At 38.9% G+C, this 26,304-nt stretch overlaps 1 protein-coding gene across 1 annotated transcript in view; it reads left to right on the top strand.

Moving 5' to 3' along the window:
* The window catches only part of LOC110467237 (lysosomal-trafficking regulator-like), a 62,381-nt gene that overhangs the window by 14,542 nt on the left and 21,535 nt on the right, over positions 1–26,304 (top strand). Inside the window, exons 4-22 of the mRNA XM_021524264.1 lie at positions 1,485–1,643; positions 4,654–4,760; positions 6,547–9,149; positions 12,898–12,945; positions 14,870–15,037; positions 15,347–15,673; positions 16,198–16,264; positions 16,898–17,004; positions 17,121–17,583; positions 17,888–18,032; positions 20,042–20,213; positions 20,635–20,812; positions 21,228–21,421; positions 21,663–22,112; positions 22,701–22,982; positions 23,525–23,723; positions 24,383–24,475; positions 24,755–24,883; positions 25,312–25,671. Coding sequence (XP_021379939.1) covers positions 1,485–1,643; positions 4,654–4,760; positions 6,547–9,149; positions 12,898–12,945; positions 14,870–15,037; positions 15,347–15,673; positions 16,198–16,264; positions 16,898–17,004; positions 17,121–17,583; positions 17,888–18,032; positions 20,042–20,213; positions 20,635–20,812; positions 21,228–21,421; positions 21,663–22,112; positions 22,701–22,982; positions 23,525–23,723; positions 24,383–24,475; positions 24,755–24,883; positions 25,312–25,671 — 6,251 coding nt within the window. The remainder of the gene's footprint in view (positions 1–1,484; positions 1,644–4,653; positions 4,761–6,546; positions 9,150–12,897; positions 12,946–14,869; positions 15,038–15,346; positions 15,674–16,197; positions 16,265–16,897; positions 17,005–17,120; positions 17,584–17,887; positions 18,033–20,041; positions 20,214–20,634; positions 20,813–21,227; positions 21,422–21,662; positions 22,113–22,700; positions 22,983–23,524; positions 23,724–24,382; positions 24,476–24,754; positions 24,884–25,311; positions 25,672–26,304) is intronic.

Below are 26,304 nucleotides of genomic sequence, written 5' to 3'. Positions count from 1 at the left end.
CCCTCCTCTCCCCCTTATTTTACAAAGTATTACTTACCGTAATAATGCAGTGTAAATTACGTTTCAGCTATTCTATCCAGTGAATCAATTTATTTTGATAAATAAAGATATAGGGAATATTTATGATTTCATATTCACATTTAATTATTACACCGACTAATTATCGCTGAACAATCCCTTACAATGTCATAGCAAAGAGTGACAGTGCAAAATTTGTTTTATTTGTGATATGATAGGGACAATAAATAATGTTTGTTTCTCTGACTCAGTATACAAAATAGAAATTGTTTCTGTAGAGTGTGGCAGTGTCTTGGGTCACTCCTCGGAATGTCTTTTTCCTCAACTTCCCTTCACGATCAGGTGACAGGGATATAATTGGGGTGACACTACATAGGCACTTATAACCCACTAATGAGTAGTCAATGTTTTAGTTATTTTTAATGCTGATATCTTTGTGGTTAGAAAATTGCGGAAGTGTCTGCTCTAAACTTTGAAGAGTAAAATGCGATAATAATTTTTTTCAATGTAACCTGGTAAGGGTTGAAATGTAAAATTGCTTTTGAGACAAATATACTTTTAAAATAAGTCATTCATATTTATATATTTGTCCAATTAGGCGTGGAGTGCATGCTTATGTTGGTGAGGCAAAGTTTGATTGATGAATCTCAAAGTAGGATGGACCATTAAATAATGGCATCAATAATATTATCCTCATGGCACACTTTGTGATACTATCCTTTGTCTTCCTCTAATATTATGTTTGGTTAAAACTGTCTAATCTGACATCCTGTGGAACATGACATTGATCAGATAAGACAGTTTTGATAAATAGATCTTATTTGGTAGTTGGATTATCTGTTTATTGCATTTAGACAGGATAATGGAAAACTCATTGGTCATATAAGCCAGTATGTCAGAATACTCAGGGGGTTTGATTATGAAGGTTTAACTGTCTGTTTATGAAGTGAAAATTGGCACAGGAAGACTAAACAATAGATTTTGTTGACAGTTTTCACGTTTTTTGGAAAATTATATAAATAGAACAAAAAATAGAATATCTAGAGGACAGTTCATCAACTGGAAGGAAAATGAAAAAAATGTCAGATTTGAGTCACCTATCAATATGATCAGTATGAAATGAATGGATATGATATACAAGGAAATATCAATCACATTTGTACAAGGATGTGATTAATTGCTGTGACTTTTCCAGTGTTTCATATTTCCTTTTTTGGCCTGGCTTTTGACATTTCAGTTTTTGTTATTGTTAGTTGAGTTGATGGGCTGTGTTTTTACTGCTGTAAGTAGTGCTCGCTGTTCCTGTTAAAGATAAAAACACAACATTTCACTGATGTGTAATTTATCTCTTTTGGCAATTCAAACTTGGATATTTAGACGGCAGTATAAAGACTTGTAAAGCACACAAAGTCATAGATAATGACATAGACCATTAACATATTATATAACTGTTGCGTTGTTTACAGTGAAATGAGGAGTGTAGTGAACACGCTTTGTCAGGAGTTCATGAATGACATCATCCAGGTGACCAATGGTGAGGAGGACGATGATGATCCTTCTGCCCTACAGAACTACCTGGAGAGAGGCAGAGGCTGGCTACTCCTCCTGCTCATCAGTAAACATGGGGTAGCAGGTATGTATATATCAACCTCCCTACAGACCTACCTGGAGAAAGGCAGAGGCTGGCTACTCCTCCTTCTCATCAGTAAACATGGAGTACGGGTATGTATAGATCAACCTCCCTACAGAACTCCCTGGAGGTAGGCAGAGGCTGGCTACTCCTCCTGCTCATTAGTAAACATGGCTGGCTACTCCTCCTGCTCATTAGTAAACATGGCTGGCTACTCCTCCTGCTCATTAGTAAACATGGCTGGCTACTCCTCCTGCTCATTAGTAAACATGGCTGGCTACTCCTCCTGCTCATTAGTAAACATGGCTGGCTACTCCTCCTGCTCATTAGTAAACATGGCTGGCTACTCCTCCTGCTCATTAGTAAACATGGCTGGCTACTCCTCCTGCTCATTAGTAAACATGGAGTAGCAGGTATGTATATATCACCTACCTACAGAACTACCTGGAAAGAAGCAGAGGAAGGCTACTCCTCCTGCTCATCAGTAAACATGGAGTACAGGGATGTATAGATCAACCTCCCTACAGAACTAACTGGAGGGCGGCAGAGGCTGGCTACTTCTCCTGCTCATCAGTAAACATGGAGCACAGGTATGTATAGATCAACCTCCCTACAGAACTAACTGGAGGGAGGCAGAGGCTGGCTACTTCTCCTGCTTATCAGTAAACATGGAGTACAGGTATGTATATATCCACTCCCTACAGAACTACCTGGAGAGAGGCAGAGGCTGGCTACCCCTCCTGCTCATCAGTAAACATGGAGTACAGGGATGTATAGATCAACCTCCCTACAGAACTAACTGGAGGGAGGCAGAGGCTGGCTACTTCTCCTGCTTATCAGTAAACATGGAGTACAGGTATGTATATATCCCCTCCCTACAGAACTACCTGGAAAGAAGCAGAGGATGGCTACTCCTCCTGCTCATCAGCAAACATGGAGTAGCAGGTATGTATATATCACCCTCTCTACAGAACTACCTGGAGAAAGGCAGAGGCAGGCTACTCCTCCTGCTCATCAGTAAACATGGAGCACAGGTATGTATAGATCAACCTCCCTACAGACCTACCTGGAGGTAGGCAGAGGCTGGCTACTTCTCCTTCTCATCAGTAAACATGGAGTACAGGTATGTATAGATCAACCGCCCTACAGAACTACCTGGAGGTAGGCAGAGGCTGGCTACTTCTCCTTCTCATCAGTAAACATGGAGTACAGGTATGTATAGATCAACCGCCCTACAGAACTACCTGGAGGTAGGCAGAGTCTGGCTACTCCTCCTGCTCATCAGTAAACATGGAGTACAGGGATGTATAGATCAACCTCCCTACAGAACTAACTGGAGGGAGGCAGAGGCTGGCTACTTCTCCTGCTTATCAGTAAACATGGAGTACAGGTATGTATATATCCCCTCCCTACAGAACTACCTGGAAAGAAGCAGAGGATGGCTACTCCTCCTGCTCATCAGTAAACATGGAGCACAGGTATGTATAGATCACCCTCCCTACAGAACTACCTGGAGAAAGGCAGAGGCTGGCTACTCCTCCTGCTCATTAGTAAACATGGCTGGCTACTCCTCCTGCTCATTAGTAAACATGGCTGGCTACTCCTCCTGCTCATTAGTAAACATGGAGTAGCAGGTATGTATATATCACCTCCCTACAGAACTACCTGGAAAGAAGCAGAGGATGGCTACTCCTCCTGCTCATCAGTAAACATGGAGTAGCAGGTATGTATATATCACCCTCCCTACAGAACTACCTGGAGAGAGGCAGAGGTTGGCTACTTCACCTGCTCATCAGTAAACATGGAGTAGCAGGTATGGATATATCACCTCCCTACAGAACTACCTGGAAAGAAGCAGAGGATGGCTACTCCTCCTGCTCATCAGTAAACATGTAGTACAGGTATGAATATATCACCCTCCCTACAGAACTAACTGGAGAGAGGCAGAGGCTGGCTACTCCTCCTGCTCAGTAGTAAACATGGAGTACAGGTATGTATATATCACCCTTCCTACAGACCTACCTGGAGAAAGGCAGAGGCTGGCTACTCCTTCTGCTCATCAGTAAACATGTAGTACAGGTATGTATATATCACCCTCCCTACAGAACTACCTGGAGAGAGGCAGAGGTTGGCTACTTCTCCTGCTCATCAGTAAACATGGAGTACAGATATGTATATATCCCCTCCCTACAGAACTACCTTGAGAGATGCAGAGGCTGGCTACTTCTCCTGCTCATCAATAAACATGTACAGGTACATGTATGTATATATCCCCTTCCTACAGAACTACCTGGAGAGAGGCAGAGGCTGGCTACTTCTCCTGCTCATCAATAAACATGGAGTACAGGTATGTATATATCCCTTCCCTACAGAACTACCTGAAGAGAGGCAGGTGCAGGCTACTTCTCCTGCTCATCAGTAAACATGTACAGGTACATGTAAGTATGTATCCCCTCCCTACAGAACTACCTGGATAGATGCAGAGGCAGGCTACTTCTCCTACTCATCAGTAAACATGGAGTACAGGGCTGTATATATTTCCTCCCTACAGAACTTTCTAGAGAGAGGCAGATGCTGGCTACTTCTCCTGCTCAAAAGTAAACATAGAGTACAGGTATGTATATATCCCCTCCCTACAGAACTACCTGGAGAGATGCAGAGGCAGGCTACTTCTCCTACTCATCAGTAAACATGGAGTACAAGTATGTATATATCCCCTCCCTACAGAACTTTCTAGAGAGAGGCAGAGGCTGGCTTCTTCTCCTGCTCATCAGTAAACATGGAGTACAGGTATGTATATATCCCCTCCCTACAGAACTACCTGGAGAGGCTGGCTACTCCTCTTCCAGTAACCTTGTCATGTCTTCTGAAAAAGAGCTGTAAAGTTTAGGTAAACTTTCATGTGAAGCTGTATTGTAATTACTTGAATGTACACATTCTTAAGGTATTTTGTTGAATTGGATATGGGCACTGCATTTTCATTTGAAATCAAAACACTTCTCTAACACTCAGGGGCTGTCAGTAGGCCGAGACCTGAGTAACCTGCTGGTCACCCTCCTCCCCTTCTGTCTTCGCTTCAGAGATGACACTCTCCCTGGAGAAACCAAGGCTGGTAAGTCACCCTAGTGGTATATTCTAATATCACTGTACACAGTACCGACTAGTTACAAATATCACTTAAATATGTGTTCCCACTATATGTACATGTCATATGACTCAGGTAAATTTTGTGACACCTGTTTTGAAGATAGACGTGTCCTTTTATAAAAAATAATAGTGTGGTGTTGCCATCCTACAGCTTATTGTTTTTCTCAGTAATATTTTAAAGATATTTTAAAGAATGAGATTGTCTCATATATATTTAACTTCTCATAGGTTATTTGACTTTTTTTTTAACAACAGGAAAAGCATTCTTAAAAGTACCAAAAATAAAAAAGAATCCGCTTAACATTTTGTGACATACATATTTTTGCATTAATGGCTGTTTATCGTTATAAGTTTTCAACATTTGACCAAGACATTATTGTTCATTTCGTGAAAACAATTCAATTTGCAAAAGTACAAGTGAGGACATTTATATTTTCAAATTTCCAGTGATTTCTAGTATTCACCACCCACCCAGTTAAAAGTTAGCTTTTATGATCCTATTATTATGTGGGTATCTACATGACAAAGCTTTTATGATCTTAGTATTATGTGGGTATCTACATGACAAAGCTTTTATGATCCTATTATTATGTGGGTATTCACATGACAAAGCTGTAATTATCCTATTATTATGTGGGTATTCACATAACAAAGCTGTAATGATCCTATTATTATGTGGGTATTCACATAACAAAGCTGTAATGATCCTATTATTATGTGGGTATTCACATAACAAAGCTGTAATGATCCTATTATTATGTGGGTATTCACATAACAAAGCTGTAATGATCCTATTATTATGTGGGTATTCACATAACAAAGCTGTAATGATCCTATTATTATGTGGGTATTCACATAACAAAGCTGTAATGATCCTATTATTATGTGGGTATTCACATAACAAAGCTGTAATGATCCTATTATTATGTGGGTATTCACATAACAAAGCTGTAATGATCCTATTATTATGTGGGTATTCACATAACAAAGCTGTAATGATCCTATTATTATGTGGGTATTCACATAACAAAGCTGTAATGATCCTATTATTATGTGGGTATTCACATAACAAAGCTGTAATGATCCTATTATTATGTGGGTATTCACATGACAAAGCTGTAATGATCCTATTATTATGTGGGTATCCACATGACAAAGCTGTAATGATCCTATTATTATGTGGGTATCCATATGACAAAGCTGTTATGATCCTATTATTATTTTGGTATTTACATGACAAAGCTGTTATGATTTTATTATTATGTGGGTATCCACATGACAAAGCTGTTATGATCCTATTATTATGTGGGTATCTACATGACAAAGCTGTTATGATCTTATTATTATGTGGGTATCCACATGACAAAGCTGTAATGATCCAATTATTATGTGGGTGTCTACATGACAAAGCTGTTATGGTCCTATTATTATGTGGGTATCCACATGACAAAAGTTTTATGATCCTATTATTATGTGGGTATCCACATGACAAAGCTGTAATGATCCTATTATTATGTGGGTGTCTACATGACAAAGCTTTTATGATCCTATTATTATGTGGGTATCCACACGACAAAAGTTTTATGATCCTATTATTATGTGGGTATCTACATGACAAAGCTGTAACCTATTTATTCTGTAATGATTAGCCATATCATTCTAAAGATTTACTGACAGACGTGTTATATAATGTAATTTTATACCAAACAATTCATACATAATAATTGGATGATTGGTTTGCTGATTTTCAGATATGTTGGCATCCAAGTCATCAGCTAACTGTCTGCCACCCATAGGGAATGTGTTCTTCCAACTTGAGATGTCATATAAATGGCAGAAATCGTCCCAGGCCAGGGACAAGGCTATCCCCAAACACCAGCAGGTCAGGCATCGTCATAGCAACAAGCCCAACAGAAAATTCAGGAAGCAGGCTAATAAAAACCAAGGAGTTGAAACCTCTGACCAAGACGAAGGTAGTAACCATTCAAATGAAGACCAGGCCCCTAAGATTAGACGGAACAAGAGGCTGATAAGGAGATGTTTAATGTTGGGGTCACGACTCCAGGAGAACTGCTCCAGACAGGATTCTATGATTGAAGAAAATGAACAAGAAATCTATGCCATGCTGACAGAAGTCAAGAAAGACCCAAAGCACTGTTGTAGTGAAGACCTGTGTAGTCTGATACTAAACCTGATTCAATCCTTGTGTCTACTGGACTTGGATCAGGTGTCCGTGATCAAGGTCATTTCACCCTCCATCTTGCCACACTTGTTGCATCTGCTGACAGGCATGTATCCCTCAGCAACCAGTGAAATGGATGATTTACTAGCCTCTTCCTGGAAAAAAGATGACAATGTTTTCTTCCAGCGACAGTTGTTACGGGTTGTTTTATCACTATGTGGGGTCATATCTACACAACAAAATGGCGTCGGGGTGATCCTAGGTCATAAGGTCACGTCAGTCCTGTTGGATGTGGCTCAGCAGGTCCACCACTTCCAAGAAATTAAAGTCCAGCTATCCAAGACAAACCAGCCAAGAAAACATGAGTCTAGGGATACTGTTGACCAGGAGTTCTGTTTGTTTTCAGAGATAAACATTGGTCTACTCATGTGTTTTGACATGATATTCCAGAATCTGCCCTTTAATCTTGTGTATATCAAAAATGCTGTTGAACTTGTAGAAGATTTTGACCAAGGCCAAGGATTTAGCTTCCTTGAATGTGTTATTAAAGAGTATGACAAACAGCAGTGCAGCAGGGCAGGTACTGATTCTTGTCTAGTGGACTGTATTGATGTAGAACCTGTAAAAGTCATCAGCTCTTTCCTCAACACCTTAAAGTCTGTCAAGGTTAATTACATTCACTCTGTGTCCTGTCTGAAAAGGAAACATCAGAAATGTTACTATGTTTCCTATTTTGACCATCACCATGACATTCTGGGGCAGCCAATCACACTGAGCTCCGAGACAGAGGTAGGCCACCCAGTGGATTCTGCTACATCCTCGTCTGATACCCCTAATTCCAGTGGAGTTTGTCTGGTAGCATCATGGTGCTCATTTCTACTGTCTGTTCTCCCCACAATCCAGTCCAAGGTTTCCCAGATAGAGCTTCTCAGTACACTCCACCTGTCTGCCATGTGTTGTTGTGTTCCCCTGGAGTCCATTGTGTCCTGTGTTACTGGCAGTGTGACTGCCTTTCCCTCAGCTGTACAGAGTTATGCTCTAGAGACACTCAATAAGATCATCCTTTATCCGTATCTTGGAGGGATAAACAGTATTAAAAGTACTGGTCGGTCAGGGCATTGTAGTTCACAATTCTGCCAGAAGTACTCAAATTATCAGTCAAATTCTAAAAAGGAAAGTGAAACTATCCAACCAAATATTGACAGTGGTTTTTCAAGTAGAGATGTATTAAGAAAACGTTTGACTCAAAATCCAGGACTATCCTCGCGATGGTCATCTGTGGAGCTCTTTAGAGCCCTGCTGTTTTCCTCTAATGCCCATCTCAGTGAACTAACAGCAAAACATATTCAAGTATTGGTAATTGGTGCCAAACCTGATCTGAAACAGGAACTCTTCTTCAGGGTGTATTTACATGCATTCAAGGCTTTCATTGGGACATGGGGAAAGCTGACCCAGAGCTCATCAGAGGAAGTAGAGGGAATCCAGTTCTCCCTAGCAACCAAGGTACACTGTCTGTCAGCCCTTCCCTACCTCCTAAAGGTGGACTCTGTACTGAAGGTGTTCCTTTCCAAGCGGGGACTAGGACAGATATGTGGGCTCCTGGAAGATGATGGTCTTCGGGAGCCAACCCTTAAAGTGTTTGAGGCATTAGTTCTGTTGGATGAGAATCGACTCGAGTGCAATGAAATTGAAACAGCAGACGGTGATGCTCTTATGGGTGGAATGGTGATAAAAGCATTTATTGATGGCCTCGCTTTAAAAACCAAGGGTGACATCAACGAGAAGTCAATGTGGCCAGGATGCTGCCCCAGCAAGGATAGGTTGTCGGGGGAAACGTGTGATGCAGAGGGTTCAGGGGTGTGCATCAGGAACCTGGCTCTGATGGTGGACATGTGGGAAACATGCAGCAAGCTGTGCATCAACAGTGATAAGTTTGTGTCACATTTCAAGGATTCGGACTCCCTGAAAATAGCCGAGGACACTTTAATGGTGATACTGAAGCAGATGTATTCACCAAACTGTGCGTTGCCTTCGGATACATCAGAAGATTCAGGTCAAGAGTCCATTGGGGTAGGGAGCCTTATGCCTCCTGTGGGATGCTTCATGTGGTTATCCCTACTCAAGGCTCTACTCACTGTTTGCAGTGCCTGCTACAAGTACATCGGACATCAGGTAAGAATTTTGCACTCTAAAGTTAGACATGTTAGAACATCAGGTATCAGGTGAATTTTTTGCAAACTGTAGAAGGACATGGTCCAATCGAAAATTAGATAGCAACCTGAACTGCTTCATTATATATAGGCCTACAGGAAACTAGGAAATTTTTGTCAAAAGAAAACACATGTTTCAAACCATTTGTAAGTAGGGTTAATGTTTTACACAAGTGTGTTACATAAGTACTCCCTATATATACTGTGGCCCCTTTTGACCTAACTGTTGACCTAACTGTATTGATTATAACACTTGGACAGATTACCTAGTTTATGATGAGTTGCTATGTTTTGCCGTTGATAAGCCAGTGATTCGTACTAAGCCAGCCCATCTCAATCTAGATTAAAAAACTGATTTGTATATTGGTGGTAAAGATTTGATAGATTACAAAACTGATTTGTATATAGCTGGTAAAGATTTGATGCATTGCATTAGTAGATCATCACAAAGATAATATTTTAAATAATCTGTTGTTTAATTTCTGCGGTAATATTAGAGAGTATAACAGTGGTGTGAATCCATTATGGCTAGTGATGTCATCAGCAATGAGGTGAGACTATCTAAAATTATCACAAAACCATACTTTTATGCATTCATTAGAAATTCAGAAGATGCATTGAGCTTGTTGATATAGTTATATTAGAGGGAGAATATGAGTGGGCTTTCTTTTGAACAAGATTGGAATCAGGGGTTTACATAAAGTATTTATAGCACACTCTTACATCACCAATTAGCACTTCCTGTTGTAACCAAAAGGGATCAGGTCTTGAATTTTGTAATATTTTACACTACAAGTCAACAACTCTTAATTGTTATCTAAAGATTTTGTGATGATCCTTAGAATTTGTATATAAATATAGCGTAGTCTAAGTTTAATCTCTTACCTATAATCTTACACTACAAATCAACAACTCTTAATTGTTATCTCAAGATTTTGTGATGATCCTTATAATTTGTATATAAACATAGCTTAGTCTAAGTTTAATCTCCTACATATTATCTTACACTACAAATCAACAACTCTTAATTGTTATCTCAAGATTTTGTGATGATCCTTAGAATTTGTATATAAACATAGCTAAGTCTAAGTTTAATCTCCTACATATTAAACAGAAGACATACGCTGGTAATCCTTTTTTTCACAATATGGATTAGAAACTAATTTCTGAGCTTAGATTATATCTTCTGTAGCTATTTGAAGTCATGATTTTATTTTCTGTAGACAAAAAGTGTTGCATGGCTATACATTCTTAGGCCATACCATTTGAACTGTTGGCACATTAAAAGATCGAAAAGCATTTTCACCTGGTCTGAAGGACCAGGGTTAGTTTATGCTGTACCATGCATGGCATCTGTTGTCATTCAGCCGTCTATCTCTCTGTCGTCTATTCTTCTGAACCATTGATTATATTTTAACAAAATTTGACTGGGAGCAGCCCTAGCTAGTTGGTGGGGATTCAAAATTGTACAAATTGTCGGAGAGGAGCAGCCCAAATGGTTTATTTGGTCATATTGGTTTAAGTGACTTCTTCTCTGGAACTCAGACAGGAATATCAACCATATTTGGTTTGAAGAGTTCTCAGGTGTTGGAAATTCAAAACTGTTCAAACGGAGAGGCTGACTTCCAGGAGGCTGAGGGTTGGGGCTAAAGGAATGATTTGGCCATATATAGGTTTAAGTGACTTCTTCTCTGGAACTGAGATGAGGATATCAATTATATTTGGTTGGAAGCATTATCATGTAGTAGGTTTTCAAAATTGTACAATTGAAAGAGACTGAAAGGGGTGGGGGGCAGGGCTAAATGAGTTTTGACACACATTCAGTGTTTTTGTAGTAAGACATCAAAGTTGTGGGGTAATAGTTGGAAACATCCACAGGTAATGAGGATTCATATTTGCACCAATACAAGGGCTGACCCCCAGGGTTGGGGTAAAAAAAAAGTTTATAACATGGATATATTAGATATACAATTGCTGGGATGAAGTGATGAACACAATAATGCTACCAGAATTGGCCTTTGGGTCTGTCTCCACCCAAGGAACTTAGTCCCTGGGTCATACCATAGGAACATTTGAGATCCTCACCCTATAACAATGCATTCAATAACTGATCATGATCATGAAGATTTGAATACACATATTTTTCTAGGATTGGCGAGGGGAAATGACCCCATATCCGAGGGATCCCATTGGTATTATTACTTTAAAGAGATTATTTTGCCATGATCGCTTAAATATCAAAGTAAGCAATATAGGTCATTTGAGCCTCTTGTTTATGTCACTAGAAAACAGGTTTTACAAAATGGTCATAGTAGGAACATCTCCAACCTGCATATAGGGTCTAATTTGATCCCCTGATTGTACATAAGGTAAATTTAGTTTGGAATCTCAATATAGATGAAAAATTGATATAAATGAAGCAATGTCTGTGCTTGAGTCAAGGTTGATACAGGTATCTATTTCTGGATATCTTGATAAACTATTTCATAAATAGAAAACCTTGATAAGTTGATACATATAGATTATAAGTACATTTATATCAGTTATCAGTGTCTTATTTAGTGGTCAAGTTCAGAGTTATTGGTCATTGTCAGAGATAATGGCCTGGTCAAGTAAAGAGTTACATGTAATCTTTGGGATGGTAGGGTGGTGCAGTGGATAGCGCACTTGCCTTTCACTAAGGCGGCCAGTGTTCGATTCCCCGATCGGACGTGAAAAAGTATGGGGTCACCTGCCCGACCACGTGGGTTTTCTCCTGGTACTCTGGTTCCCTCCCACACTAACTTGTTTCATAATTGTTGTAAAACAAATAAAGTTTATATTTTTAGAGTTACATGTAGTGGTCAGTGTCAGAGTTAGTGGTCAATGTTAAGAGTTGGATTCAGTATTGTTAATGTTGGTTAAGGATCCCCGTACCACTAACCATGCAATGGAAACTTATTTCTGGCATGGGTATAACTTTGATAATCATTTCTGATAAGAAAACTATACCTTCAGCTTGTAGAACTTTATAAAAAATAATTAAGATGAAATAAACAAATTATAATCACCAACAGTGTTCTGAGTGAGAAAAAAAATAGAGGGCTACACCCGAATTCGAACCCTAGACTTGTTATAATATCACTCTAACTGAGCTCCTGGTCAACGGAAGTACTCTTGTTCAACTTTGCTATTCCGTCTTTGTGTATTGCAGAGTTATCTTCTCTTGTGAGCAGGTATTGATTGTTACGTCATTGGTTTGTGTGAGAAAATTACTTCGTTTTCTCAAACGTTGATGCCGTTACTCTCACAAACAAATGACGTAACAATCAATGCCTGCTCACAAAAGCAGATAACTCTGCAATACGAAAAGACGGAATAGGATCACAAGTTATGTAACGAGGTAGCATTTGTTGTACATTTGTTGTGTGTTCATCACTTCCTGCTTTACAGAACTTCTCTATAATGTGACCATGCAGACTGTAATCAAACGTTGTTTCTTTCATTAACCTTATCAGTGATGAGGTAGCTAGGTTGTATAACTCTGTCAAACCCTGGACTAGTAGATGTTATGTCAGTCCCGGTGAAAAATTTCAATATCATGAATATCAAGATCAGCCTAGTAGATTTTTTTTCTAGATATGCCTGCAGCTAGTAATTTTCATACGAAATTATCCCCCCCTGAAATAGTTTTTGGGTGGGTTTAAAATCCAACATGGCTGCTGTTACAGACGGAGGATGATGATGACCAACCAACAAATCTGGAAGTCAGTGTGGAGGTGACTATGTACCAATAGTGTAGTGGTGATGGCACAAGAGGATTCTCCCTCTCTACTCTAATCTTCTCCTTTAAAGCTGCTAATGACAACTAAAAACCGCCTATAACTGTGATAATATAATAGTGGTGATGGCACAAGAGGATTCTCCCTCTCTACTCTAATCTTCTCGTTTAAATCTGCTAATGACAACTAAAAGCCACCTCTAACTGTGATAATAGAATAGCGGTGATGGCACAAGATAGTTCTTCTTCTTCATACCCTAATCTTCTCCTTTAAAGCTGCTATTGGCAACTAAAAACCACCTATAACTGGGATAATAGAATAGAGGTGATGGCACAAGATAATTCTTCTTCTTCATACCCTAATCTTCTCCTTTAAAGCTGCTAATGACAACTAAAAACCGCCTATAACTGTGATAATATAATAGTGGTGATGGCACAAGAGGATTCTCCCTCTCTACTCTAATCTTCTCCATGAAAGCTGCTAACGACAACTAAAAACCGCCTATAACTGTGATAATATAATAGTGGTGATGGCACAAGAGAATTTTGCTTCTTCATACCCTAACCTTCTCCTTTAAAGCTGCTATTGGCAACTAAAAACCACCTATAATTACTGTGACAGTAGATCTAGTAGTGGTGATGGAAATATCTGATTTTTACTTCTATAGACTTAACATTAAATCTGCCAATATAAGTTAAAAATCATCTATTAACAGAAAAGAATTGTTTATAGAGTTGCCTGATTCTTCTCTGGACTCTTACTCTGAAGCTACTAATGGAAGCTAAACACCATCTATGATTGCATTCTCGATACATGGTGGGTTACGCCCACTTACACTCGCTGCACCCCTGGAATATTTCATGGCAAAATTAAAGGCATGCTAGCTTTTTGATTGGTCTCAGGTAAAAAAAAAACCTGACCATTCGCTAGAATGATACCTAACCTTTGAAGACCACAGAGGAGCGACACCAGACGTCAAATTCACTGTTTTGCTGTCGTCGGATTTTTTAATGTAAATCAAAGTATCAAACTAGCCATGTATCATCCACAAGGTGGTGCAGACTGACCATCCAATTTTACGTGACATTTTCCAGGCATGCAGAGAGATAAGTGAGCATAACCCTTGGAGTGTCACGGATGTTTTAGCTGTATAGTGATGATGGAATTGACCAATTCTTCTTCTCTAGATTTCTGTATTTGTGCGGCTCTACTGAGGCTAACATTCATGTGTAACAGTGGAGTGAGGCAATGGAATAAAACGATTTGTTTCTAGATTATCTACATTTAAGCTGCTAACAGAAGCGAAAAACATTCTTTAAGAGAAGTGGTAATAGGGCTGACTGATTCTTTTTCTCTAGATCTTTTCATTAAAGTTGCCAATGGAAGTTAAAGAACCATCTACAACAGTAGAATAGTTGTGTTGGAATTGACCATTTTCTTCTCCAGATTTTCACATTGAAGCTGATAATGGAAACTAAATACCATCTTTGATAGTGGAATTGACAGAATGTTTTTACATATTGGGCCATCTGATGTGTAGCTACATCTAGTAGTGTCCCATTAACTACGTCTGGTTCCATATAGAGGCTCTCTGACACCATTTGACTATTTATTTTTATGATAACAAAATCTCCATGGTTGATTCCGTTGACATGGGACAATGTTATATCACTGTCAACATTTAGCTTCCAAAGGCACTTGAACAACAATACAAAATTTTGGCTGATAAAACAAAATTAAAAAGTCTGATTTCTATACATTACCCTAACACTCTCTGCTGTATGAGAGAAAACAATGTGATCATTGTTTCTTTGTAGAAATAATTGTCGCTGGTGAAATGTTAAACATGTAGTAAAAATGGTAAGCAGATATTTTGTTAATTTGGCGTTACAAGTGTAATGTTTGTTTGGTAATGTTTCAGAGCGGTATTGAGGAGAGGGTGTGGCAGAAGATTAACTCTGCATTCCTCGGCTGTGCTGGACTCCCTGTCTGTAAACTTAAAATGCTGTTTGACATCATCCTGTCCTCTGCCATGCCCAAAAAAAGTAGCGTCCTCGACATGTCACAGTCTATGAACTTATCTCACCTGGTAAGTGATCACGACAGTCTAGCTCATAGACCTAAATTTCTCACCTGATAAATTAGGATGAAATTCAGTCCTATAGCCATCAGGTGGTAGGTTCTACATCTGGGTTTTTTGACATTTTTTCATCTTGACACAATGCTATATTAAAAATAATAATACAGTCTGTTGTATTTGTTGTGTATTGGAATGTTAAAGAGTTATGTTTCCTGTTTTCTACCTAATACAATGTCTGGTCTGTTTTGAATTGATATATGTACAAATTATTTCCCTGTCCCTTTATTTTATACTTAATCTGTTTTATTTTTGTGCCAGTATGTTAAGGAAGACCACATAGAAGACGATGATATCAGACAGATGTTACAAACTCACAGCGATGACGACATTGAGCACCATGGGTCGACAGAGAAAGGCTATGACGCTGACACTGAGGTGATGTCGGAGGGCGATCTGCGGAGGTTTGGTGTAGTGGACCAACATGTGCAACGCGAGTACTACCCATCCATCTTTCGCCTTGTAGTCAACCTATTGGTGGCCTCACAGCAACAGGGAGATGGACGGAAGATTCTGCCTGATGTCCTCATTAAACTTTTACAGACCCTGGGTGCCAACCACGTGGCAGTGCTTGCTGTCTGTGAAGAGGTGACTATAGCCAATGGTGGCAATGCAATTACTTCATTCTTGTTATTTTACAAAGTTTCTTTTGCATTAAACTTATTTATAGTTGATTTATCAATATTAGCCATCCTAGATACCTTAAGCATGTTAATATCAAAAGTAGTAACTTTTTGGTTTTTGTTTAAGTATTCATGTTTTAGTGCTGTTGTGAATACTTAGAAAATATTGACTGTAACAGTCTACTTATAAAGGGTAAAATGTCCAGAGTAATGCCTGGCAGACCTATAAATGCTAATGTAGGCCTTAATTCGTCAGTGAGATGAAACCCATAAGGGCGGATTCATGTAGGCGCGAAACCCGTCATCCACCCATCCATCCATTAATTGGTAAAGGTTAGCCAGTAACATCAGGTCATTAGGTTTTATCTCATTTCATAAAATAGCAACTTGAGCCCAAATGATGAAACTTTAAGGAATGTGTGAAAAGAAAGTGGTCAAGCTGGTATGTGTAGCATGTATTTAACCAAAAATATTTCACCTGCTTTACAGGATCTGCTACATGTTATTCTGGAGGGATTCTGGGATGAATTGGTTTCCAAGACAACTGCAGAATCAGGTATGATTAGACTGATAATTACCTTGGTAATGTAATCTCTGAGTCAAATATATGAGGACTGTGATTCAGTGGTCTGGCTTACTGTATTTCACTTGATATATTAGGAGTGTTTCTGGGAATAACTTTTGTATAAAAGGTACGTTGTACGTAGGTGAAAGTTCTAAAAACTGATAGATTGTTGGCTACTTTCCTTGTCAATGTATTGTTGTACCGGTAATGCAGGAGTACTATGTTGTTCGTGATACTTTATTGTTATACTTTTCTAGAACTGTGTTGTAAGTTGTAATGTATATGTATGTGTATATAATGTAAGTTATAGTTTAACAACTATAACTTACATTATATACATATACATATACATTACAACTTACAACACAGTTCTAGAACATGTATTATAATTCTTTACATGTATTATAATTCTTTATTGTTGTATTATTGAATTGTATGGTTGTAGTAGTTCTCTTGTATGGTTTAGACACTGTATTCCTGTATTATTGTATTGTATGGTTGTAGTAGTTCTCTTGTATGGTTTAGACACTATATTCCTGTATTATTGTATTGTATGGTTAAGACACTATATTCCTGTATTATTGTATTGTATGGTTAAGACACTATATTCCTGTATTATTGTAGTACAAAAAGCCCTGATGTCCTTGATACAGCTACTTGCCCAGCACCGACTGACAGCCCAGGAACTCCAGAAGATCATCTGTCTACTCCAGCACCAGGGGATACCACAGGTCTGTAAAACACTGTAGAACAGAATATCATTAAGTATTAACCTGTATGTTTGTTGACAAACCTATTTATAAACCTCATCAGAAAATAAATAAACGCATCATCTCTTTATCGACAGGACCTGGTGGTGTCTACCTTGCTGTCTATTGTGGAGAATTCGCGGACCATGCCTCACCATTCTGTGACCTTTCCCTGCAGGAGAAAGAAGGTGAGGGACGGTAAGAAGAGGAGGTTTCCCACTCAACAGAGGAAACACTTCGTATCTGAAGGATCAGCTGAACTTGATAATAGAACAGATTCTAAACTAAGTAGGAGTGTGTCTGCTAAGCCTGTGTCTGCATTTTCCTCCTCCTTTGAGCTCGAGGATATCACCCTTGACTTTGATAATCCTGAGGGTAGAGCAAGACAAGAGCCATGGCAGCTAGCGGCCATCACCCAGGAGGTACACAGAGGCCTGGCCTGGCCACCAGGGATAGAGGGTTTCAGTATGGCAATGTGGCTACAGATATCTGACAATGCCATCCAGACCCAGGGCCATACCTGGCCCACCAAGAGTCAAGATTACACCAGCTCAATGGAAGGTAAGGTTATTAAAGAAAAGTGAAAACTTCTGTAAATTATATATCCAACTGCTGTGTATTATGTTTTACTTAAAACATTAACTGAAACAAAAAGCAAGAGATCATGTCACTAAGTTTTCCTAAACATAATCTGTATCTATACAGTTATTTACATCAAACCTGTAATTACCAGCACACAGAGATTCAAAATACTTTTAAATGCTGTCGACCTTCAGGTTGATTGAAGGTCATTTCAAACTAAAGTGAGTTTGTAGGATATTAAGTTATAAATAGATAAATAATTTGTGATCATTTGTCATTGTAGGTGGACAATTGTCCGACACCATTGGGCATAGAAAACAGTCTGAACTCCTGGCCTCTCAGAACCTTTTCCATGTTGTATCCATTGGCAATGAGGACAAACTGTTAGAGATCTGGGTGAACACATCCAATAGGAGTCTCTTGTTCAGGTATACATTATAGGAATCAAAGTTACAAAATATGGAATTCAGGTTGTACCATTCCGTAATATTTTGTAAAAAGTTGCACGCAGCAAGCTTATATGTTATTTGACAAGTCATTGATTTTATTCATTTTTAGCTCACCTGGCACGAAGTACCAAGTGAGCTTATGCTGTGGCGCTCCGTCCGTCCGTCCATCATCCAGCTGGCCGGCGGCCGGCGTCAATATTTTACTTTAAACAACTTCTTCTTAATAACCAAAAGGCCTAGGGTGTCGATATTAAGCCAGAAGCAAACTGGAATGAAGTGCTACAAAGTTTGTTAAGATTATTGACCTTCACCCATTTTCAAGGTCACAGGGGTCAAATATGTTAAAAACTTTAAACATCTTCTTCTCAATAACTAAACTTCCCAGGGAGATGATATTTGGCCTGTAGCATGCTTGGGTGAAGGGCTACCAACTTTGTTCCAATTAACGACCTTCAATTATATTCAAGGTCACAGGGGTCATTTGTCTTAAAAAAACCTTTGAACAACTTCTTCTGAATAACCGAAATGCCAAGGGTGATGATATTTGGCCAGTAGCATGCTGAGATGAAGGGCTACAAAGTTTGTTCAAATGAAAGACCTTCACCCAAATTCAAGGTCACAGGGGTCAAATATGTTAAAACCTTTGAACAACTTCTTCTTAATAACCAAAATGCCCAGGGTGATAATATTTGGCCAGTAGCATGCTGGGGTAAAGGGCTATCTAATGTGTTCAAATAAATGACCTTCACTTATATTCAAGGTCACAGGGGTCAAATATGTTAAAAACATTAAACAACTTCTTCTGAATAACCAAATTGCACAGGGAGATGCTATTTGGCCAGTAGCATGCTGGGGCAAAGGGTTATCAAGTTTGTTCAAATGAATGACCTTCACTTATATTCAATGTCACAGGGGTTAAATATGTTAAAAACATTAAACAACTTCTTCTGAATAACCAAAATGCAAAGGGTGATGATATTTGGCCAGTAGCATGCTGGGGTAAAGGGCTATCTAATGTGTTCAAATAAATGACCTTCACTTATATTCAAGGTCACAGGGGTCAAATATGTTAAAAACTTTAAACAACTCCTTCTGAATAACCAAAAGGCTCAGGATGTTGATATTTAGTCAGTAGCATGCTGGGAGCAAGGACTACTATGTTTGTTAAAGTGAATGATTGTGACTTATATTCAAGGCCACAGGGGTCAAATTTGTTTAAAATCTTTAAACGACCTCTTCTGAATAACCATGGGTCCCAGGATGTTGATACTTTGCAAGTTGCATCCTGAGATGAAAGGCTATAAAATTTGTTCAACATATTGACTTTGTTCAACTTTTAAAGTAACATGGGCGAAATGTTTTAAAATCTTTTAACAGGTTCTTTTGAATGACTTTAATTATAAATACTGATATTTTGCCTGTAGCTTTATTTTAGATCACTTTTAAGGTTGCAAGTGTGAGATTTATACCAGGTGAGCAATGCAGGCCCATTGTGCCTCTTGTTTTAAATAAAATGTCTTGACATCTACTAGATATAGAGGTTCCCCAACGAGTGATGGTTAGTTATCATGTTTATATAACTCTCGTTATTTAATTTTCAAATTTTATAAAGACACTTGGTACGTTTCCCTTGAAAATACACTATGTCCGCTTCTGATGGGGGAAAACGATTGCTGTGAATCATGATGTCACAATTGAAGATGACGTCATAAAGCATTATTACGTGATGTCATAAGTAAAAAATTGACCAATGAAATCACGTCCAGGGTGTTACCCATTAGTGGGTAACCAAAAATGTTTACCAGCTCCTAGCAGGTTTATCCAATGAATCAGGAGTGAGGAAACCTATAGTGGTTTGGGAGAAAACTAGACTACTGCAAGGTGTTGATTTAGAAATCATTTTTAATGTTTTCGATAACGATGGCTACCACAATGGGTAAATATTTGTAATTACCAGCCATGAAAATAAGCTCTTGATTGTTTAACAGAGTTACGTCAGAAACAATCCAGATTACTGGACCGATGCAGAAGGAGGCTGTGTGTAAGGATTGTCTCCACTTGGAACAGTGGCACCACCTAGTGGTCAGTTACAGTGAAGAGCATGACAAGGAGCTGAGCGGTGATGACACAATTCCAAAGCTTCAACTGCTGAAGGGCAAGGTAGGACTAGCCAAGGAAAAGGCCACCATCTGATGATACACAACTTGTAAATAAAGAATGTTGGTGACTTGAGGCTTTGTGAGATATTGCCTGCTTTGAAATTTACTGCTCTAACTAGTTAAACGGAAGGTTGTTATGGTAAAAATATCTTTTTAATTCTGTTACACTTTTCCTGGAAACAAAAAAAAGGCTATCTTTTAGATTCCACAGAATCAGCACCATTTAATATAATTTATTGATGCTGGTACGGCCACAATCACTACAACAACACAGTAATAAATTGACACATTTAACAACAGGACTACTTACACGATTGATAACATAACTGAATGTTTTACACTAACTGAGGAGTTGTACACATCTTGAAGTATCTCAAATAATTGACATTTTGCACTCTGACCTTTATGATGATGTGTACCAGGTGACCCTGACCTTGGATGGCTGTAGAACTCACACACTGTGGCTTGAGCACCAGATGGCACCATCACCTAAGAAGCATGCCCACAGTCTGTCTGTTTGTCTTGGGCACGTGTTAGAGGAGCTATCAGACAGAGGGCCTCTAGCATCTTGGTCCCTCGCATCCTTCATGCTCTTCCAAGGTAACAGTTGATCATAAACTGGAGAATATTTATTCTGATTATATATTATTATACAACGGTGGCCAAGTAGCGATATTAAGGTGTCTGACATTTGGCTACCATTAGCCCTCCACCACTTGGTCCCGGGTTCAAGATCTACGTGGGGCAGTCGCCAGGTACTGGCCTTAGGTCTTTTTTTTATTGAGGAACTCCGGCTTTCCTCCAACACGGAAACCTGGCACGTCCTTAACTGGCAATAGCTGTTAATAAGAGATAATCACAAACAAACCAAATCATACAACACATTATTGATTCATTCTGTATTGATCTTGACACAGGTTGTTGTATTTAATCAACAGATTGATGCTGATGTAACATTGACCTCAAACATTTCTGTGATAATTCCATGAACAATGAGTGATTTTACTGCTCCCAGGTTGTTCTGTTGGAGAGGAAGAGTGCCTACACCTGTACACACTGGGGCCGAGCTGTCACACCCTGAGTAAGTGTGATAGTACTGGCATTGGGCGCTCCTATCCTCCACGTCTGTCCAAGGTTACCGTGGCCAGTAAAGGGGTATCCATGGATACCCTAGTGGGCCTCAAAGATGATGACCTTGACAGTCTCAGAGTAAGTCCTTTTGCATTTATGTTTTTACTTGATTATTTGGATTACACTAATCTTGAAATTAATAAAAATGAGGGAGGACAAATGTATGAAGTAATTGTGAAAAGATACAGTAGTTACAGGATATATTCACAATGGAGAGTCAGCTTAACAGGTGAATGGAATAATTTTTAAGTTGATTAATGCCCAGATTTGTAGGAAATGTCATATTTTTGAACATTAAATACTATCATTCTTCTTGTAGTCAAGCTTGGTGCTTTCATACAATGCATGGAACTCTGACAATGTGAGTTACTACTCAACATTTGGTCCCACAAATGAAGATTCTGCAGCCATTATAACCAATCTGGGACTGACCGGTGTCCCCTCAAGCCTGTTGTCACAGCAACCAATCAACATTCCAACTGACTTCCAAGGAGAGATAACTCCCCAGACACATTATATCCTGGAGAAGGCACTTGAGGAGGTGGGGGGAGCATCTGCCATCTTGTTTCTGGTTGCCAAGGTATATGAGGATAAAGATCAGAAGTTCAATGACAGGGAGGTACGCCAGTCGAAGGCTCTACAGCTACTGTTTGCCTTTGTCAACCATTCATCATACGTAGGGCGGGACTACATGGCCTCATCGGGTCATCAGCTCCTCACCAAAGTCCTGACCAGCTCTCACAGCTGTGTGGGCTACTACACCCTCAAGGTAACTACAAACCAGCACTACTCCTCATTTTCTGATGGTAGTCTGTTGTCACGTAACCAGATGTTTGATAATACAAATGTATTCGAAATATTTCAGAGATTAGGAGTGGGTTAGAATTACATGTATAGTTATATTAGAAAAGTCTTGCCTCAAAGAATGATCTCTTTGTGGAAAATCATACCCGAGTCAAGGGTCCATATTCATGAAACTGTTCTCATGCTCAAACTCAGATTCTGTACTCAAGCCCAAGTATTTGTTCCAGTGATAAATAAATGAAAAAAATACATTTTGTTCATGATCTGGATGAATTGTTGAGAGATTTCAAGCTAAATTTTGTTTCAGATATTAACACTTTACTTTGTTAACTTTAATTATCACATGATTTAAGCAAGTTTTATCAGAAAATCCATGCTTGAGCATGAAAACAGTTCATGAATAGAGGCCCAGGAGTCTGATGGGTCAACATTAATGACACAGCAAAATTTCTGCTTTATAATCTTAGTAAAATGAATTTAAATTATGTATGATAATAATTTTGCTGAAAGTATTTATCAATTTCATGTGTTACAAAGTAACTTTTTAAAACAGGTGTTGATGGATGCCAGTGTCAGTGAGTCACTGTTCCGTTCAGACATGGGCGATGTCCTCATGGTATTGCGCCGTAAATCTGAGGCAGTAGTGACCAACATATCTGTGATTGAGGAGCTGCTACTAAACTGGCGGATCTGGGAAGGGTCTGAAGCTGATGTCTTTCTCCTCATGTTCCGTGCTCTTGCCTCGCTGATCAGGGAAGATCATCCTCTACAGGCTTTCAACATCAAACAGTTCCAGTCCATCAACATTCTCAACAAGGTGTTCCTCATGTACAGGGTAGGTGTTTTAACTCTGTACAGTTATAGAATAGACTGTTAACTGGAATAGTAAGATTTGTCACTGATTATTACAAGGAGGCAGTTTTTGATGTTACTTTCATTTTCAATTTTACTGAAGGACCAAGCAGGCAATGTGATTACAAGACCATTAATAGAACAGTGTACATTCTCTGTTAACTTTGTCACTACCCTTGAACTATAGTGTTTATGGAAATATTTAAAATACATTTAAAGGGTAATGTTTAGGCAGAGTCATATATAGGATAATTGTATTACACCCCATTTCTTTCACCTTTATGTAATTCAGTACATGTTTGTTCTACAAAACATGCCATCTCTCTGCTTCAGTAGATTTCACCTCAAACCTCAAACTTTACACCCCCAATAATGTTAAATCTGGATCTGTTCCTACACTTTTTTGGTTATGTAAATGTTGTTTGGAAGGAAACACCACAGTGAAAAAGATCCAGGGGTAAGATGGATTTGTTCCTGAGTGCGGGCTATTGTTGTTAAAATATGGTACATATTATTGACTTGCAGGAGAGGATCCAGGATGCACGTCCGTCTTTCTCCACGGACATTGGTCAGTCTGTAGTCAGTATCTGCCAGAGCATGATGGGATCACCTCCTGATGTCCATCTGATCGTGTCCATGTGCGATTTCTTGTTGAATGTCCACCCAGCTGCCAGCACATACATCAGCCATGCTAGAGTGGACTTCTACTTCAGCCTGTGGTGGGGTAGGTCAAGGTGTCAACAGTGGGGATATAAAACTAATAGAGTTGTCATAATATTTTCTTTCTAGCTCAAGGTTTATTTATGAATTTTGATTTTATGACCTAGTACAGCTGTAGGTAATTTAATTTGGAAGAACATTTTATATGTAATTAAGAGCAATACATTTGAATTATGTTTCCTTCTATTAAAATCATAATTAATTGACAAAGTTTTGATATTTTATACTAAGCAGACTAGTGGCATATATGTGTTCTTCATTCAAATTAAGGCAAAGGGTAGAAACCTTCAGGGAATTATACGAATTACATTGTCAACCACAGCATAGTTGATAGAGCTTTAATATTCCTGTTCAGTATAATCCTTCATGCGTTAAGAATTACTTCCATTATGTTTGAGTAGGGGGTCATAGGACCATGAGAGAGGTCAAAGTTCAGTATTCGATGTACTCTATTTGAAAATGGTTGACAGTCAGAAATTTGTGTCTGATCTTTAACTGTCGAAGCTATGGTATTGTGAAAACAAAATACATCAATGTTACAGCGTAATATTTTGATGATAAAATATTTCTTTACAAAGTTTTTAATCAAAAGAAAGTTTCATTTGTCAGTCAAATCTATATTTATAAAAACCATCTATGATTATACCCACACTATTATTTTAGATTTACCTGAGACCAGAGCAACAAAAAAGAAAGAATATTTGTATAAGATCAGACGCCCAAGTACTGCAGAATCTAAGTCCAGCTCTGTCACAGGTTTGTCACAAGAATCTCACGCTACTGAAACTTCTGGTGCTATCATATACAGTATCAATTCAAATTATCAGTTTTAAAAAAGATGTAACATTCATGATAATTAACCCCCTAAGATTAAAGTAGAAAAGGAAACAGTGAAAAGTATACTTACAGTATAATCCAAATTATTTTCATTACAAACACATGTTGTAATAGAGGTTTGGTAATGTAGTGCCAAATTTTACCATCTCATCCTTTTATGAATGACTGATAGTTTACAGACGTTGTTGTATATTGCAGACCCTGACTTGTCAGATGAGACCAGTAATGTTGCGACCAGCCCAGAGGACGACCAGATATGTGAGGACAAGTACCCGTCTGTCCTGAAGGCAAGTCCAGAGTCACAAGAGGAAGACATTAGGACAGAAGGTATGATAGCCCTGTACGACTGGAGACAAGATGTCATTCATAAGCTGGTATCAGCTAAGGGACCATGTCACACTAGTAATAAATACTCACTTATATCATGCCCTATAATTTGCAAAATTACTCTAAGGCACTTACAGTGTGCAGTATTTGATAATTGCTATAGAATTACTAAATAATATATGGATCTATAAGTCATATACATCTACACTGTACAATCAATTATAAGTAATGCTAATACCATCTAACAACCAGATCACACCACTCATGTCACTTACAGATTTTAACGCACTGTTCATGTCACCTAGCAATTGCTACCAGTCAAAGTGAAAAACACAGTATGAACATGTTTATCGCAAGTTCTTGCTCAAAACAAAGTCCTATCACTATTCCCTGGTGAGGAATATGCTCATAAACATTGTGTGTTGCAGCCTGGACATGGCCAGTTGTACAGGGGCTGAGTGACCGCAGCAGTGCCCAAGTGGACACTTCTGAGACTGTATCAGATCTGGAGAACTGTGAGATCATCAGCCCTGGTGTCAATATTAACACAGCAGACAGCAGTTCATTCAGCTCCTCACCCACAGAGGCTGACGTTGTGTTAGAAAAAGTCACAAATAACTTCCCCGACATCTTCCAGGAAAATCCATTACGCATTTCCACATTCCCACGTAAATCTGAGAATGAGGAGGAAGGATTGTATGCACCAAAGTCTGATGTACAATTTGATGTCCCAGAGACTGACAGTGAGGAGTCTGAGAGGGAAAGGGGACTGACAGCCCTGTGTGTAGGTAAGTAGTGAGTGGGAGGGCTTATTTCTCTGTGTATAGGTAGTGAGTGGAAGAGCTTATTTCTCTGTGTATAGGTAGTGAGTGGGAGGGCTTATTTCTCTGTGTCTAGGTAGGGAGTGGGAGGGCTTATTTCTCTGTGTATAGGTAGGGAGTGGGAGGGCTTGTTTTTCTGTGTATAGGTAGTGAGTGGGAGGGCTTATTTCTCTGTGTCTAGGTAGTGAGTGGGAGGGCTTATTTCTCTGTGTATAGGTAGTGAGTGGGAGGGCTTGTTTCTCTGTGTATAGGTAGTGAGTGGGAGGGCTTGTTTCTGCAGGTTGCTCAGGAAAGGCGGATGGATTAATGATGTAAGGAATGTGGTGATAGAGGGCGCATAATTCTTTCTTAAAATTTCCTGTGTGAAGGGAAGGAGTGAAGGAGTGGGGAGTGATTTCCAATGTGTAGGTAGAGTTGAAGAGAAGGAAAGGACTTATTTTCCATGTGTAGGAGGGAGGGGGAGAGGATTATTTCCTGTGTTGGAAAGGTATGTTACGATCTTTGATAGCTCAGTTTGTTGATTTAATGGTTTGTAATGAAATAAAAACAATTTAAATTTGAATGTGATTTTGAAATGAATTAATATTTCTGCATATTACG

Source organism: Mizuhopecten yessoensis, unplaced genomic scaffold, assembly GCF_002113885.1.
Source record: "Mizuhopecten yessoensis strain PY_sf001 unplaced genomic scaffold, ASM211388v2 scaffold11167, whole genome shotgun sequence".
Lineage (NCBI taxonomy): Eukaryota > Metazoa > Mollusca > Bivalvia > Pectinida > Pectinidae > Mizuhopecten > Mizuhopecten yessoensis.
Note: the sequence above shows the minus strand (reverse complement) of the source record. Positions and strands in the feature narration are given on the sequence as shown.